At 43.1% G+C, this 15,589-nt stretch overlaps 1 protein-coding gene across 1 annotated transcript in view; it reads right to left on the minus strand.

Annotated features, from left to right (window-relative positions):
• LOC125973722 (NALCN channel auxiliary factor 1) overlaps positions 1-15,589 on the minus strand; it is a 48,932-nt gene extending 33,343 nt beyond the window's left edge. The window contains exon 1 of the mRNA XM_049728181.2: positions 13,965-15,589. Within this exon, the coding sequence (XP_049584138.1) occupies positions 13,965-14,750 (786 nt within the window). The 5' untranslated portion in view covers positions 14,751-15,589. The remainder of the gene's footprint in view (positions 1-13,964) is intronic.

The raw sequence follows: 15,589 nt of genomic DNA on the forward strand, positions 1-15,589 counted from the left end.
TAGGACCAAGGTGGGGCGCTACATTTTAACAAATGTAGCTCTACGTTCGGGAAACGTGTTAGAGCAGCAGCTAAATAAAAAAATAAAAATAAATGCATCCTTTTGATGCAATCCAAAAAAATTTGTAGGAAATGCACGTATGTGTATACTGTCGTGTGAAAACTTCAGTGTCCTAAGCCTGAACAGAATATTGAACAACACAAGTGTGAATGTAAAAGAAAAAATTAAGACAACTAACCTGGATCAAATTTAAAGTTGCACAATTCAATCTAATATTTTGTTTTGTTGATTTGATCGTAGTTCTGAAAATAGACGGATGGATAAAAAACAAGAAGGACAATGACGGGGACGGCCTCCCTCCTCTCACCACAGACGGGACGCCATAAAGAGAAGTGTGAAGGGTGGCCACGGTGGGCTTGAAACCCAGCTGGCCTCCACAAACGCTCAGGCTGCAAACATGTCATCACATCCTCTTTGTGCCCCTGTGAAACCCTCGACAGTACTTCCTTTTTTGGGAGAAAAATGGAAAAAACCCAAAACAAAGCTAAAGGTTTTGCTATGAATCCATTTTGTGTTTCACTTCATCCATAAACTTCCAGCAGCCTTGATAACTTAACAAAATTATAAAACCTCAAACTGTTGACAATACTTTCTACTTTGGTTCTAGGAATGAAAAGAATAGAGACTGGAGATAACCTAATTTTCTGTCAAACATGCGCTACATAAAAGGTTAAATGAAAAAAAAAAAGATTACATTTGTTTTTGTTTTTTTCTTTCTGCACAGACATCACAAATGTCACTAAGGACGTAGGAGACAAAATGTGTTTGAATGTGCTCGCCTTGTGCATTTGTGTCTGCAGGTGATTCTTCGAAATGAAACGGTTGTGCACAAAATTAAATTCCCAGGGAAAAATATGATCTGAAAGTTCAAACAAAACTGCAGAACGAGAATGAAAGCAGGTTGAGGGGTAAAGGATACAATAATTGGCATTAGCAGATAATGTATAATATTTTTGCATTTAAACATGGTCGCTAAAGCATCTTCTTGCCGCATTAGCATTCCAAAGCAGACCCGATACGAGATTAGCTCGGCTCAGATACGAATGGTCATCTTTAATCCCGAAACACATCTTTTCCTTTAAACATTTCACTCAGTAATGCTCGTTACAAATAACCCAAAACCAAGTTGCTGCATGTTTATTCATGAAGCATTTAGAGATGGGTCAAGCCGAATATTTGAGAGTTAAGCTCCTTACAACCCGCCCATCTAAGCCAGTTTTTCCTGCCGGCTCGCAGTCTCGTGCGGGTTTCAATTCGACCAGGTTCTGACGTAGCCGTCACCTGCTCGTTAAGTTTAACTCGACAAACGTTTCAACTTCACAAAACCACAAAAACCAAACTAAAAACCAAGTCTCATGCTAAATCAAAAGCCAAAGAACAAAAATATACATCTAATTACATTAATGAACTAACACAATTCATTTGGAAAACTGTTAATTAACACTTAAACCCTAAAAACTCTCCGCAGAATCCTGAAAAACCTTGAGTCCAATTCCAGTGTAGTATCCAAGCACAAAAGCAGACATCTGAAGTGACTAATGCTTCTATATAATATTCTGAAGCGCTGCCAAATGGAATATAGTTTTCGTTCCCTCAGCCACCCATCCCTGACTTCCGCACTTTCTCTTCCTCCAGCCTCTTCTTTGCTCTCATTTATCCTTCCTATACAGCAGCATACGCTACGCACACTTGACTTATTTAAATGGAAATGCGCCGCGCTGTGACATGATTCATCCGGGCGCGCTGCATTACTCATGACCCGCCAAACTTTTTAATAGCGGCTGCTAGTTAACGGATGGCTCCCGCTCGAGCTGTTTTGCCCTAATTTTGCCCCGGCGTGAGTAACGACATTGACGACGTGTTAACGACTAAGAGAAGGGAAATGAGAAGGATGGTGAAAACATCCGTCTAAATTTCAGTTTCTCAACTCTTGCTTCATCAACACGCACGTGCAGATATGGTGGGATGTGGCGTTGGTGCGTTCACACTGTTGGTGAGTTACAGTGCTAATGAGAACTTTGATGTGACCCACACGGAGCAGACAGATGACAAGAACACAATGACACACACGTAATTCATACCAAGCACACACACAGGAGTGAATTTTCACAAGCAACTCAGCGTCATATTGTACAGTTACATTCAGGGGTGACAGACATGCGCAGAGAACGGGAGAGAGAGAGAGAGAGAGAAAAAAAAAGATAACCGGCCATCAGCACGACATGCTTGGCCTCTTCCTTAAATACCTTTAAAAAAAAAAAGATTGTCCAAGTTAAGCTATTTTTTTTACTGTAGCAATATTACTCAAGCCACTTTAAGAACTTCGTAAAAGTTTGCATCAAAAAAAAAAAATGACAACACCTCCGATAAAAGCCACTAATGCTCAATGGTGGTGGAGCAGCGATTGCAGCATTGCGGTGCCCCTCGATCCCACTTGGCTCATAGCAGCCCATTCATCTCTATTACAGCAGCTACAGAGCACGTGACTGGGAGGCCCAGAGAAGAAAAAAGGTGCAGTTGATAGAACACGTGGGGAGGAGGACACGACAACTGGGTGGGCTGATGAAGGTGAGATGTGTATGCTTGCGGGAGTCTTGTGGAATTGCAAGGTCTGACCAAAAATGATAAAAAACCCATCCTGAATTGATTTAAAAAATAAAATAAAATTGAGGTGCATGGTAATAGAAATGGCCACCCGATAGCTCCGCCCCTGTCTTGAACCAATCTTTTACTTGGAATTCATCCCATTGCTACGCTGCCTTTTTTTTTCCCATTGTAACTCCATGTGATCTATTGTTAATTTAATACCGTTGATGTCAAAACAAAGTCTCCTGCTTGATGAGTTTGAAGTTAAACTTGGATAGGGGGAATAAATGAAATCATCATTCACCATTGTTTCTTGTGCTGGAGTTGCACTGCCGCAGCATCTGCAGTGCAATTATTCTCATGAAGGCTTGGCACCTGCTGGAAGTGGCGGGTGGGTAAGGTCAAGCCTCTGTAGAGAACCACCTGTTTTTTTCCTTCAACCCAACCTCCTACTTTCCTATTCATGTCATCCTTCTTCACACGACAACTCCACCACCCACTCTCACCTGACAAAAACTCTCACTTTTGCAATGAGGAGCTTGAAACAACTCTTGTTTGTAAAACGGTGTGGAAAAAAATTGAAAGAACAATCAACCAGGATAGCAGAACTATGTTATTTGGGTTGGTTGTGTTTGCAGTCTTTTAATTATTTTAAAAAATCAGTCAAAAATATGGGTAAAAAATGGACTAATATTCTGAAATATAACATTTTGAAACTTGCACATTATGGAACTCCATCCTCATTGTATGTACCCAATGCTACCACTGCTAAACTACCAAACGTGCTTTTACACTGCATCCAATAAAATAGGAATGAAAAAAAATCAAAGTTGTAAAGTAACCAGGATTGACAGTGTTATCTTGACTTAAGACTTGTAACACAATTTATTTTATTCTCAAGTGATACTCTCGATCAGGTGTGACCATCTCAGGGCCTCGAGGGCCCCTATCTACAACGTTTTAGATGTCTCCGAGTCCTCATGTTAGCTATTGGAAGTTGAACTACAATATGACAACTCGTCAGCAGCTCAAGTAACAATGATTCCTATCTGATCTTACATTGGATCACATTAGCGAGTGCAGGTGTACCTAATAAAGTGCCCCGCGAGTGTATTCTGTTCGCCCGGCAAGCTTGCCCGTGGGGGTCAACCATAGACCAAACACAATGCGACAGCTTTCCGCCCGCTCGTCTTTGCCCGCACGCTTAACACGAGTGACTGTGGTGGCACGCACATGCTTCCCGCGTTTGTGGATGTGTGTGCATACAAAGAGTCGCACAAGAGAGGGGGGGTGTCACAATTCCTCCTCGGGTGCCTTTGAAAAAGCCTCTGGCAGATGAATAATTAACAGAAAGTCTGAGAGGGGCTGTCGGCGCCACTGTACAGGGGGAAAAAAAAAATGCAGCCGAAGGAGACAAAACACAGCGGTGGAACGCATGTTTTAAAGGTCATAATAACCGCATTAAATATTCACTTACAATGTCAAATTTGGTTAAAAAAAAAAAAAGCGCTGGTCGCCTCCATATATCCAAACCTTTGCAAAGCAGTTAAATAATGCAATTTCTCCCTGGCAATACTGAACATTTGTAATAATTAGAATGATAATGAGGTGCGTCCATTTTCTTGACAACTTAATCTCACCAGGGCCATGGGTTAACTAGAGCCTAGCCCAGCTTACTTTGGACATTTGAGGCGTACCCTCGGGGTTCCCATCATTCATTAACACTCCTGTTCATCCAAATGAACAATTTAAAACCTCGAATTACCCCACATGCATGTTTTGGAGAAGTGGGAGGCGATTACCTAGGAAAAATCTCACGCATGCAAGTGCTATGCTAACCATTTGGCTCGAACATGTGGCCATTATCATACAAGTAACAATAAAAAAAAAAAGAAGCCTTTAACATAGTACATTCATGAGTATTTATGTAGGGTTTTATGAGGAGGAAAATACAAGAGTATCATTTTGAGCAGCATGTTTTGCAGGCTAATGAAGCAAGATGATAGTGTCTGGAAATTACACTAGGAATGCTGCTCTGTATTTCGAATAATAATCCAAATAACAGAAAAAGGCACAAATTGCCCCATTGGGAGCTCTCATTAGACGAGGAAAAGAAGTAACAACGAGGCAGGAGAGGACCACTTCCAAGAATAAAACAATAACAATTGTAAATCTGACATTGTTACTAAGACAGCCTGAGGGGTAGGCAGGCAAAGTACCAAGGAGATGAGGGAGAGGGCCGGGTCACCAATCTTCTTCTCAATCTGAAGTACCCTTAATGTCCTGAACTGTTATTAATCAATTTTGAGAGCACTGGATTTGGTATACTTGAACCCCCTTTTTGTGGAATACTTGATGCTGCCCTGACACACTCAGATTTTAAGTTGTATTTGAGATCCGTGCAGTAGAACCTCTTAAGTCCAACTCTGAACCAGGGCAGGGGTGTCAAACTCATTTTTTGTCATAGTCATAGTTGCGAACGTGTCATATTATATACAGTATAGGCTACACAACAAACTGATGACTAGTTTTGAAATCAGAGACTAATAGACACTGTTCAAATTTTTAACAATGTAATAAAAATTGTTAGAAACATCTCAATTTTTTTTTTTTTTTTTTAAAGTGAAGCCAATTTGCAATTTTAGTATTGACACAAAGTCAATGCAGTTGTCTTTGCGGGCCAAATATAATTACACAGCAGGCCAAATTTGGCCCATGGGCCAGAGTTTGACACCGGTAACATAGTGGATAAAGTTATTTTCTAAACTTAAAGTTGAATGAGAACCGACGTCGCAGAAAGTCTCTTTTCCAAGCTGCGCTCTTGTTCGGTGACCCCTCAAATGACAGCACGCTACGGACACGCCGTCTGCACTGGATCTCCACGCACTACTGTACATTTGTCTTCAAGAGTAAGTGTATTTTCAGATGTGCGGACACGCCTTACGTTTTGAAACGCTCTGGGTTGGGTCAGCTAGACAAATGGCACCTGCTTGGCAGAGGTGATAAAAAGAAGCACGTACAAAAGGAGGTCAGGCGGAGTAAAAAAAGAAAAAAGGTGACGAAAAAAAATATAGGGGAAAATCGGAAATAGAGCATGTGGTATTTGTCAAAAAGGTGAAAACCCAACTAACTCTATTCCCTTTCACCCACAAGGAAGAGATGACGATAAGAGCCTCATTATCAGGTCCAGCTCTTCACCGTTCCTCTCCTCCCTTGCTTTTGTTCCTTTTCCATACGCTATCTGTGGCCGTCAATAACCTCCCTTCCGCTTCCCCTCCCACCTACGTCCACAATCAAATTACTGTCAGAATGAAGGTGGGTGTTGGGTGCTAGGGTGTATTTAAGGGGGAGGAAGTGCGGAGTGGTGGTGTTGGTGTTCGCTGAAGCCCACTCTCAAAACTCTCAACCTGGATTGTCAAACGATGCTCCCTCTTTCTCTCGCACACACACACACACTTGAAGGCTATATCAGGCCTCCGAGGTGGTTGCTAGGTGCTGCCCAAGTAATGATGTGAATAATCAGCCTCTGAGGCTTTGTGATGACGGCTTAGAGGAAGCCATCATTTGCATCGGCTGAAGAAAAAAAAAAAAAAAAAGGAGGTATTTAGCACATAAGACAATATTAGCGTCTGCAAAAACTAAGCACGGGAGGTAAAGATAGCAACAGAACAACAAAACTATTTGAGACCAGATATCAAGTAACATGGCTGAAATGTGAGATTGATGAAAAAGGTTAATGGTTAAATTATGCTTTAGCCATTTTCACTTTTTAACTTACATGAACTCAACTAATTGATGAAAATATCTACAAATCTGTGACAGTCAAATATGCAACTGTCACGCTAAAAGTTCTTTTTACTCATGCCGGGTCATACACAACGGCGGGAAATTATTTCCAACATCACACACTGTCATCCAATGACAGAAAGGCTGATTAAATGGGAAAGGATTATATATCGCGCCAGGTGCTCAAATGAATTGTTCTCGCCCACCCCTACCGCCTTCCAGAAAAATAAATAGAATAAAGCCTAGAGAAAATTACAGTGCGTCTGGGGAAGTGACACATATTGTCACATCCTGTCTGCACACATCACTGGGTATACTCGCTAATCTTTAGCATTTGCTATTGTCTCTCCCGCCTCGATCTCCAGGCCTTGTCGGCTGCATGCTACATTGCGCTAAATTATGGTCTCTGCCATTCTTGCTGTTGTCCTTAGTTACTCTATGAAAAGTAATCAGCCGTTATGTTGGATGTGTCTACGGACAACAAAAAGAAATGAAGCCAATATAGTTCTTAAATATCCGCCCATAATGTCACACGTCAAAGATATATTTTGCTGTACATTTTTAGAACAGCATAGTGGGAGCTGTTTCTAATATTTAGCAATTTTGATGGATAAATTAAATCACTTAATTATGAAATGTTCCTTTGAACTAAATTACAATACAATTAGTCCAGTGCGCCTACGATCACGTGACGTTAACGGTTGAGACAGCTAGCATGGAGCTGAGCTTGAACGTTCATGTTCTGTCTGTAACAGGACATGCTGTGAGGATGACGATGATGACTCAGTGATGTGAGAATGTCACCAGAGCGTCTGGGAGCTCAGTTTTTTTATATGTGTGTGTGTGATTGCGTGTTTGTGTGCTGGTGATGCTGAACATGACTGGCTGCTCTCACAACTTCATATCAACTTCTTTCTGTTCCTTCAGGCTGTCCCTCTTCTATTAGACCTTGGATCAATCACCAGGAAAAAAAAAAGTGCATTATTGTACCTTTAGGGGTACAACAATTTGTCACTGGGGTGGTACTGCCTTTTTTTTTTTCTTTTTATCTTGGTCGCACACCTGTAATCTTTTCTGACCAGGAAAAGGAACAAAGTGTTACCTTGGAGAACAAGCGCCCTAAGGGTGCATTAGTGAATATCGTACCTTGGAGGAGTAAAAATCGATTCCATCTCAAGCCTTAATTATGCCTGAATAGGGTTCAAATGAAGTCATGTGAGCTGGACAATAAGGAAACAAAGAAGCAATCAAGAAAGAAGAGCAATAATTTAACTTCAAGATTGTCCGAGGCTTTTAAAAATCAAGCATCAAACTTCAGCAAGTTTATTAAAAGTTGGAGTTGTGACGGTTGTCGTTATAAATATGCATCAACTTCAGTTCAACTACCAGACATTTGTAAATAGCGGGAAAACAAACACCGCCGAGCAGCTTCTGCCATTTGTTGCTTGCTCAAGCGTTGCTTTAATATGAGCGAGAGGAGCTCAAAACAGGAAGTGCATGTCAAGTCTGATATATAGCTGAAACGCTTGTTTGATTTAATTATGCTCTGTCGAGCGAACCGGTGCAACAGCACAGAAGAAGTCAAGGTTATTGGCAGAAAACACTTGCAGAAAACATCATTTATTGGCAGAGGTGGCAAAAACTTTTCACTCAAGTACACTAAACAAAAACGTAAGCACAACATTGGAGTTTTTGCTCCCGTTTGGCACGAGTGAGCTTCTTCTACTTTTGAGTCAGTAGAAATGAGTCAGTCCAAAAGATGAACAAAGCCAGTCCGAATCCTGCATAGCGGCTACATCTGTTCCATCACACCGGGCAGGTTGTCGCTGCCCAAAAAGGCGTGAAGATGCAGATGTTCTCATATGTAAATACAAACTTTCCACATTTTCTGTCTCGGTGCATTTGTGTGTTTTGAATAGATGCCATTTCCAGTGTGGTGAGAACCCCCCCACCTCCCCCCTTCCTACCATCAGCCTTCTCGCTTTTCATCTTGTCAGAGAAAAATCAAAGCTAACACATCACCCACTCATCAAATCATTCAGACTAAGCATAACAGCAAGACCGTGTAAGGCAGAACAACTCCTTATTTCCGCTTGTCAGCGTGAGAAAATCGTGATTGTCCTATTATAGTATGGAAAATATACTTTTATAATGGATTGTATACCAGTATTTGGATCTCTGGGATTCCTTTTCATGTGTCAAATTAAAATCAAGCAACCAATGAAATCTGCCCATATATCTATTATTTACCATCCCCATCCCTGAATAAATTGAATATTTATTTAGTTGTGGAAATGAAGCTGCTATAAAAATGTGACTGAGCTGTATTAAAATCAAACAAGGAAATCTCTTTCTTTAATTTGATCTCTGAATATCTCAAAATGTTGAGGTTCTTTTTTTTTTAACACAAATGGGCAAAACATTAGCAAGAACAATTAGCAAAATGCAAGCTAACAAACTTCTGAATCATTGGCGATTCAGATATCTTTTATAATCTTAAAATATTTTTTTCTTTATAATAATGTACATACATGATGCGTACAAGCTTCCTTGTGGCGGTTGCACATAGTTTAGAAAAAATATTATGAACGGCAATAATGCAGAAATGAGAGCTGAGAGCTTCAAGTTGGCCACTTTCATTGTGATGCGGTCGGTGCATAGAGGAATGGCGCTTAGAGAGAAAATGTGTTTCCATGGGACTGCTGCTGTGTTCCTTTCCAGCACACACACACACACACACACACACACACACACACACACACACATATGCCCTTATCTACTGTTTGGGAGGGAGGAAGCAAACACTGGTAGCTCATTTGAAAGAGGACTTTCCCAGCATCTATTTGAACTGGGCCCTGAGGCAACCTAATTGAATTTGAGAGAGAACTTGTAGAGAGCAACTTTTGCAAATTGGGATTTATATAATTCATTGGAAATCAGAATCTTCAACCTCAAGTATACAGCGAAACACGACAAGGATTGCACTTTCACAATCCTTATGTGCTCTTTATGGTTATTGGGCGAAGCCAAGTGATTGCTAATGGCGTCGTCTTGGCCTCCAGGTGGTGACGACTAGCCGTTAAAATCAAAGCTTAAAAATGTCTAAATAGCTAAAGGATTCAAAGTGTAAAGCAATTTCCAACTACGATCGTGTAGAATCAAAAACCCATATTAACACCTTAAATCAGAACAGATGCATCCATTCATTCATCCAACCAACCATTCATGCGTACACCAATTTATCAATCCATGCATGCATGCATACGTGCTAATTCCTTAGCAAGCAAAAAAATGCTAGAGAACCTTGCCCATTGATAGAGTGATTTCCATTTCCACCAACATCCAGCAAACACGTGTGAACAATAATTTCGGGAAATAAATGGCTCATATGGTCAACATATACAGCACCATCCAGGCTTTCCAGTTGGAGAATTGACGGAAATTAATGTACAGCAACCGGATTAATGTGGGAAGTTAATTCTGTCACGTGGTCATGGAGGACGCTCAAATGTCATTTGTTACATTGATGGTAATGTTATTAAAAAGCTGGCACTTCAACATTAGACTAAAAATTAATGTCCCTCGCACCAAGAGAGAGAGACACACACACACACACTTCTATCTTAATGGCTAGTGAAATACTGTATGATGCACAATGGCCGCTAAGTACGTGGACGTCAAGCAATTTATAACATAATTGAATAAAACATGAGTTTTGATTATTATTATACTTGTAGAAGCTTTGTCTCAAACGGACACCTCCCCCACAAAAAAAAAGTAGCGTCCCTGCCTCTTTGTGAAAAATGTCTCACACTCTCTCTGATTAGAACTAATGAATTCCCATGATAACAATTCAAGAAAATGTTCTAAAGGCCTCCTCTAAAATTGATGACTCATTCAAATAATCACATGGGTGTTCTCTGTAGCTGAATAAATATATAAATCCCCTTGCTGCTATTTGAGGAAAGTGATACCTCCATCAAATAAACTCCTGCTATTGCCGGCAGTCGATAAAATAAAAATATTCAAAAGGCCTCCTCTGAAATGGAGAACTCTTTTAAATAGTCATCTGGTACTCTCTACTGTTGAGTCAATAAAAGCCCCTGGCTACTAACAGAGAAAATAGTTGAATGCTCTCCTCTAAAATTGATGCTTCCATTTAATAAACACCTGCTATTATTTGCAGTTGAGCAAATAAAACTCTCTAAATCCTATTTGAGGATTTTTTTTTTTTTAATATCTGATGCTGTTTGCATTACATTAAATTAATTTGAATGAATTCTCTATTGGCCTCCTCTAAAATGAATAACTCCATCAAATAAAATGGCCACCACTATTAGGGGAGAAAAAAGTGCAAAGTCCTCCTCTAAAACCGATGCCTCCTTCAAATAAACGCCTGTTCAGCATACAATTGAGTCCCATAGCAGTGGAAATCGAATTTTTACAACAGAGACGCTTTTGTGTACGGGCTGGTCCGTACAGGATGCCAGAGTGAGCAATCAGTCATAAAAGACGCCGAAAGAAGTCTGACATTTGCGCAAAGCGCTTAATCGTGAGTACCGAAAGCATTGCCTACATATTCATATGCCGTATTATTAATAATGAACTCCGCTTTACACTTGTATGACAGCTAAAATACTATAGTGACACTTAAAACATTGACTGCAGACTTGAAGCAACGGTTTTATGATGACAGCTTGAAAACGGGTAAAGGATTATTTCCATTCTCTGGGAGCAAAATGTTTTGAAACCTTAACGTTGATTGACAGTTGACCGGTATTATTTCACCGGAGCTGCCGCGTAATTCTCAGGGACGTTATGTGGCCGTCATGTCATGAAGTGTTGAAGAAAGGCAAGGGGAGAGGAAAAAAAAAAAAAAAGGCTACATGAGAGATTTGAGAACCCAAAGGGGAGTCTGTGTGAATGGATCTGTGTAATTGAAGAGAAGGAAAAGACCTTAACCTAGATCTGTATCTATCACTCTAACACTCACATATTTCCACAGAGGACAGAGATGAGGGAGGGGTGCAAGGCCCCTGACAGGAACAGAGTGCATGAAGAAGAAGAAGAAGAGTAGGAGGGAAGAGTGAGCTACAGTATACAGCGACCATGTTGACATGTGACGCTCGTCCCTCGTCGCTCTTGACACAGATGGGAGGAAGACAAAGAGGCAGAGGATACGAAAGTAACCAAGAGACAATGATGAATAGACGGAGGAAGAGGATCGACATGCCGCCGAGCGGCCCCGGAGACGCAGCCACGAGAGGAGCGGAGAATTATGGGAGTGCAAATTAAATTACACCGGAAGGGACGCTCAGGTCTGGACCTGCAGGAAAGGCAGGGCACGAGGGGCTCTGCCTTGTTGATGTGTGTGTGGATCAGAAGGTGTAAAGATCAGAAAAAATGATTCCGATGGTGAAAAACAAAGTAAATAAGAGACTAGCAGGGAAACAACAGTCATGTAAAATGGCCGTCGTTGCTCTTGAACTAAACGTTCGCACATAAGCCACATTATAAGAAGTGGCTTGGCTAATGGCCTCAAGTCATCCTCTTTTTGAAAAAAACTTTCATAGCCCTTCTTTGGCGCTCTGCCCCAAAACATTTTAGGAGACGTTCATTAAAATTTTAATAAATACGTTCTCTGTAATGATTTAATTTTGAACAAGGGCAAAGTCTGAGATGAATGGCATCTGCGTTTGATGGAGGATTATTTTAAGGTGCAGCAACAATGATTTTCTTTAGCCTAACCAGTTGTAATATTGTTTTTTTCTCATGAGGGTGGAAGGTGTACTGGTGCATATTCCAGCTGACTTTGGACGGGTTCCTTGAACACTCTGGAGCAATTGTCAGCCAAACGACAGGCACACACAGACGACAGTATGGACAAACATTCATACCTATAGTATGAGCGGTTTACATATCGGCTAACATATATCTTTTTGGAATGTGGCAGGCAAAAAAAAAAAAAAAATACACGCAAGCATGGGGAGAAAAGGTTCAAACTGAAAACTGGATGAATTAAAAATAATGATTAGCCACGTTAAGTCAAAGTAAGCAAGTGTTAAGTTGCATAACGCATGTTATGAATGCCTTGAAAAAACATTTGCTTTAAAAACACTGAGTAGAATTTGCAATGGGCATAAAAAACTGTAAAAGGAAGTGTGGAGATTCAATGTAAAATGATTATCTCTATCAAACCACCAAAATGGCATTTGAAGAAATACTGTAAATCCTTCCACTCCGCTTCCACTTTCTCTACAAATGCCTTTTACTCTCTGCAGTTGAGCAACTCCAAGCCCCGGGCAACTATTTGGCCTCCTTTCCAATGGATACTTCCTTCATCAAAACATGCCACACTATCTGCATTTAGTAAGTAAACAAAAGCCCCCAGCTACTGTTTGCGGAACTATTGTGAAGGCTTCCACTCAAATCGACACCTCAGTCAAATAAACGCCTTGAACTCTCTGCACTTGAGTAAACATAAGCCTCCAGCAACTACTTGAGGAAATACAGCATAGGTCTGCTGTCAGATGGTCACCGCCATCAAATAAATGTCTGGTACTCTTTGGAATGGAGTAAATCAAAGCTCCCGTGCATTATTTGAAGAAATATAGTCAGAACGATGCCTCCATCATATAAACACCTGCAGTAAACAAGCCCCCAGCCACTGTTTGGGGAAATATAGTTTATGTAGAATGCTGTCGACCTTTCAAAGTCATCATGTGTTCCTAACTGACTTGCGAACAGGCCAACCGTTTGCCGACAATATTCAAGATGACACCATGCGCCCAACATCGAGCTAATTGTTCCGAATGAGTATGGAGAGCAATAATTATCATATCAAGTGGCGTGATGTATTTATTCTCTGGCAGAGTGCTTCTGGAGGTTTGTCATGCAGTCTCAGGGCGCCGCGATTTCTCAAAGGTCACTCGGACACCGAGGCCGATTAGCAATTCAGATTGGGCTAAAGGGGCTAAAAGGCGGTCGTGGCGCTGCCTGAGACTTATTGCATTAGCAAAGGCTAGCGGTGCTGATTAGATGACACAAGGAGGAAGAGGCAAAAAGGGGATGTTATAGGACAGAGATTTGTTTGTGCACTTAACACAATATGAGAGCCCTCGCTCAGGCTATATGTAACACAAAGGGGAAGACTGCAGCAGTGAGTTAAGTGTGTGTCTGTGTGGTTTTCTCCTATTAAGCAAACAGCTAAAAAAGAAAAGAAAAAAAAAAAGGCCTCTTGTGGGGCCTTGTTTTCAGCACCATGGACAGCGAATAAGGCCACACGCTGTGTGGGCAACACACAAGGTTTGTGCGCAAGACGAGACCGTGTAAAGTGGCTAGCTCCACCGCTAACTATACACAAATGCAAAACGTGTTCCAAGTTTGTATCTGAAGCACACCGCAAGCTTCATTTCTTGAAAGGAAAGACCAAAAATGCAAATATCCCGACATGCCCACCGGTTGCCATGGCGACCGTGAACCCGCCCCCTCAAGTCCACTTGTGTGAGTGTGCGCGCGTGCGCGTGCCTTACCTTGCATTCCTCCATGCACGTCCGAACCGAGTACGCGGTCGTCTCGTATTTGCGCACCAAGAGCTCGAACTCCCGGTAGTTGTCCTCCGCCTGCTGGTCAAGGAGCTGGTAAGCCCGGACGCAATCGCCACATCCCGGCGCGTCCGCCCCCATGGCCATATCCAGGGTGCAATTCATGTCGCGTGGTCTCGTAAACCCGTAAAACAAATCCAAAAGTGAGTAGGAATTACAAAAAGAAAGGTACAAATCGCTCAGGTTCACGTACGCCAACTGCGTCCCATCTCCCCCTGCGAGGCCCAGGCACACGGTGTCCGCGTCCGTGAAAGTAAAGCAGTCTTTGGACACGCTGTCCGGGTGACAGGTGTCCATCCGCCACAGAGGTTCGGTAGAATTCCCTAGAAAAATAGCATCTTGCTCTCTGGCGTTGTAGTGGTGATGGTGATGGGGGTCAGACGGTGGTGGTGGTGGAGATGGTGATGATGGTGGTGGTGGTGATGGTGGCGCCGGTGGGAGCCAGTGGAGGGAGTGAGGCTGCTCGCCCGTCTCTCTAATCCCGAGCTCCTCCGGGCCCGAGCTCCGCTTGTCCCTGGTGCGGGTGAGCGTGGCCTCGGCGCAGAACCACAGGTGATCCGAGAGCAGGACGGTGATGAAGAGCAGCGAGGCCAGCGACAGTCGCCATCTCTGGGCCCGCTCCGACTCGGTGGATGGCTTCTCGGTCCCTCGGGGTGCGAACCAGTATTTTACGCCTTCGTCATGCTGTCGACGCATCCAAGCACCCCTGGTCATATTTTAGGAGAGTGCTGCCCTGGCCGACTCCACCGCGGGGGCTGCTCTGTCTCAATACTCATTGACTTAGGTGGACTCGGCTCGGTTCTCCTCGGGGTGCCGTTGCCTCCGCCGGTGCAGGGCGCTGCTAGATTGGCGCCCGCAGCAATCGGTGCTATTCCGGTCCAGTAAACCCGCCCGCGCGGATTAAGCTTGCCGCATCCTCCGTGGCTCCCCGCGGGGGGACGGCGTCCTCTTTGACCGCATGCCGCGTCCTCCCGTCCCTGCCTGCCTGCCTTCCGTCCTTCCTCCTTTCCTTTCCTTCCTTTCCTTCCTCCCTTCCTTCCTTCCCTCCTTCCTTCCTTCCCCGGGTGTCCTCCCTTCGTCTCTCTCGTCTCCTGTGATGATGTTTCTGCTTCTACTGCTGCTGCTGCTGCTGCTGCTGCTGCTGCTGGGGCGTCTGCCGCAGATTGTGCTCTCTCTCACTGAAGTGAAGCGGCCGGCCCACACTGGCCGGTCTCGTCGCTGCCTGGAAGCCGAGCGTGAAGCCTTGAATCCCGTCTGCGGCTGGCCGTTGTCATCTTGGAGCGCGCCTAAGTTGCCGCCATGTTCGCCTGGAAACACTTTTTCGGAGAGCACAGGCTGTTTGCGTCATCTCCATCGCTGCGAGAGCTCCATCGTTGCGCAGTGGCCGAGCAGCTTATTGCCTATATGCACACGCAGAGAGAGAGGGAGAGTGGGGGAGTGAACGAGGGGGTATGGTGAGGGAGGGAAGGAGATGGGTGAATACACAGGTACGGATGTGTCACACAAATATTTGCCCAAACGTGCACTAAGGCAGCGGCGTTTGTTTTGTTGCA

The sequence above is a fragment of the Syngnathus scovelli genome, chromosome 8 (assembly GCF_024217435.2).
Source record: "Syngnathus scovelli strain Florida chromosome 8, RoL_Ssco_1.2, whole genome shotgun sequence".
Lineage (NCBI taxonomy): Eukaryota > Metazoa > Chordata > Actinopteri > Syngnathiformes > Syngnathidae > Syngnathus > Syngnathus scovelli.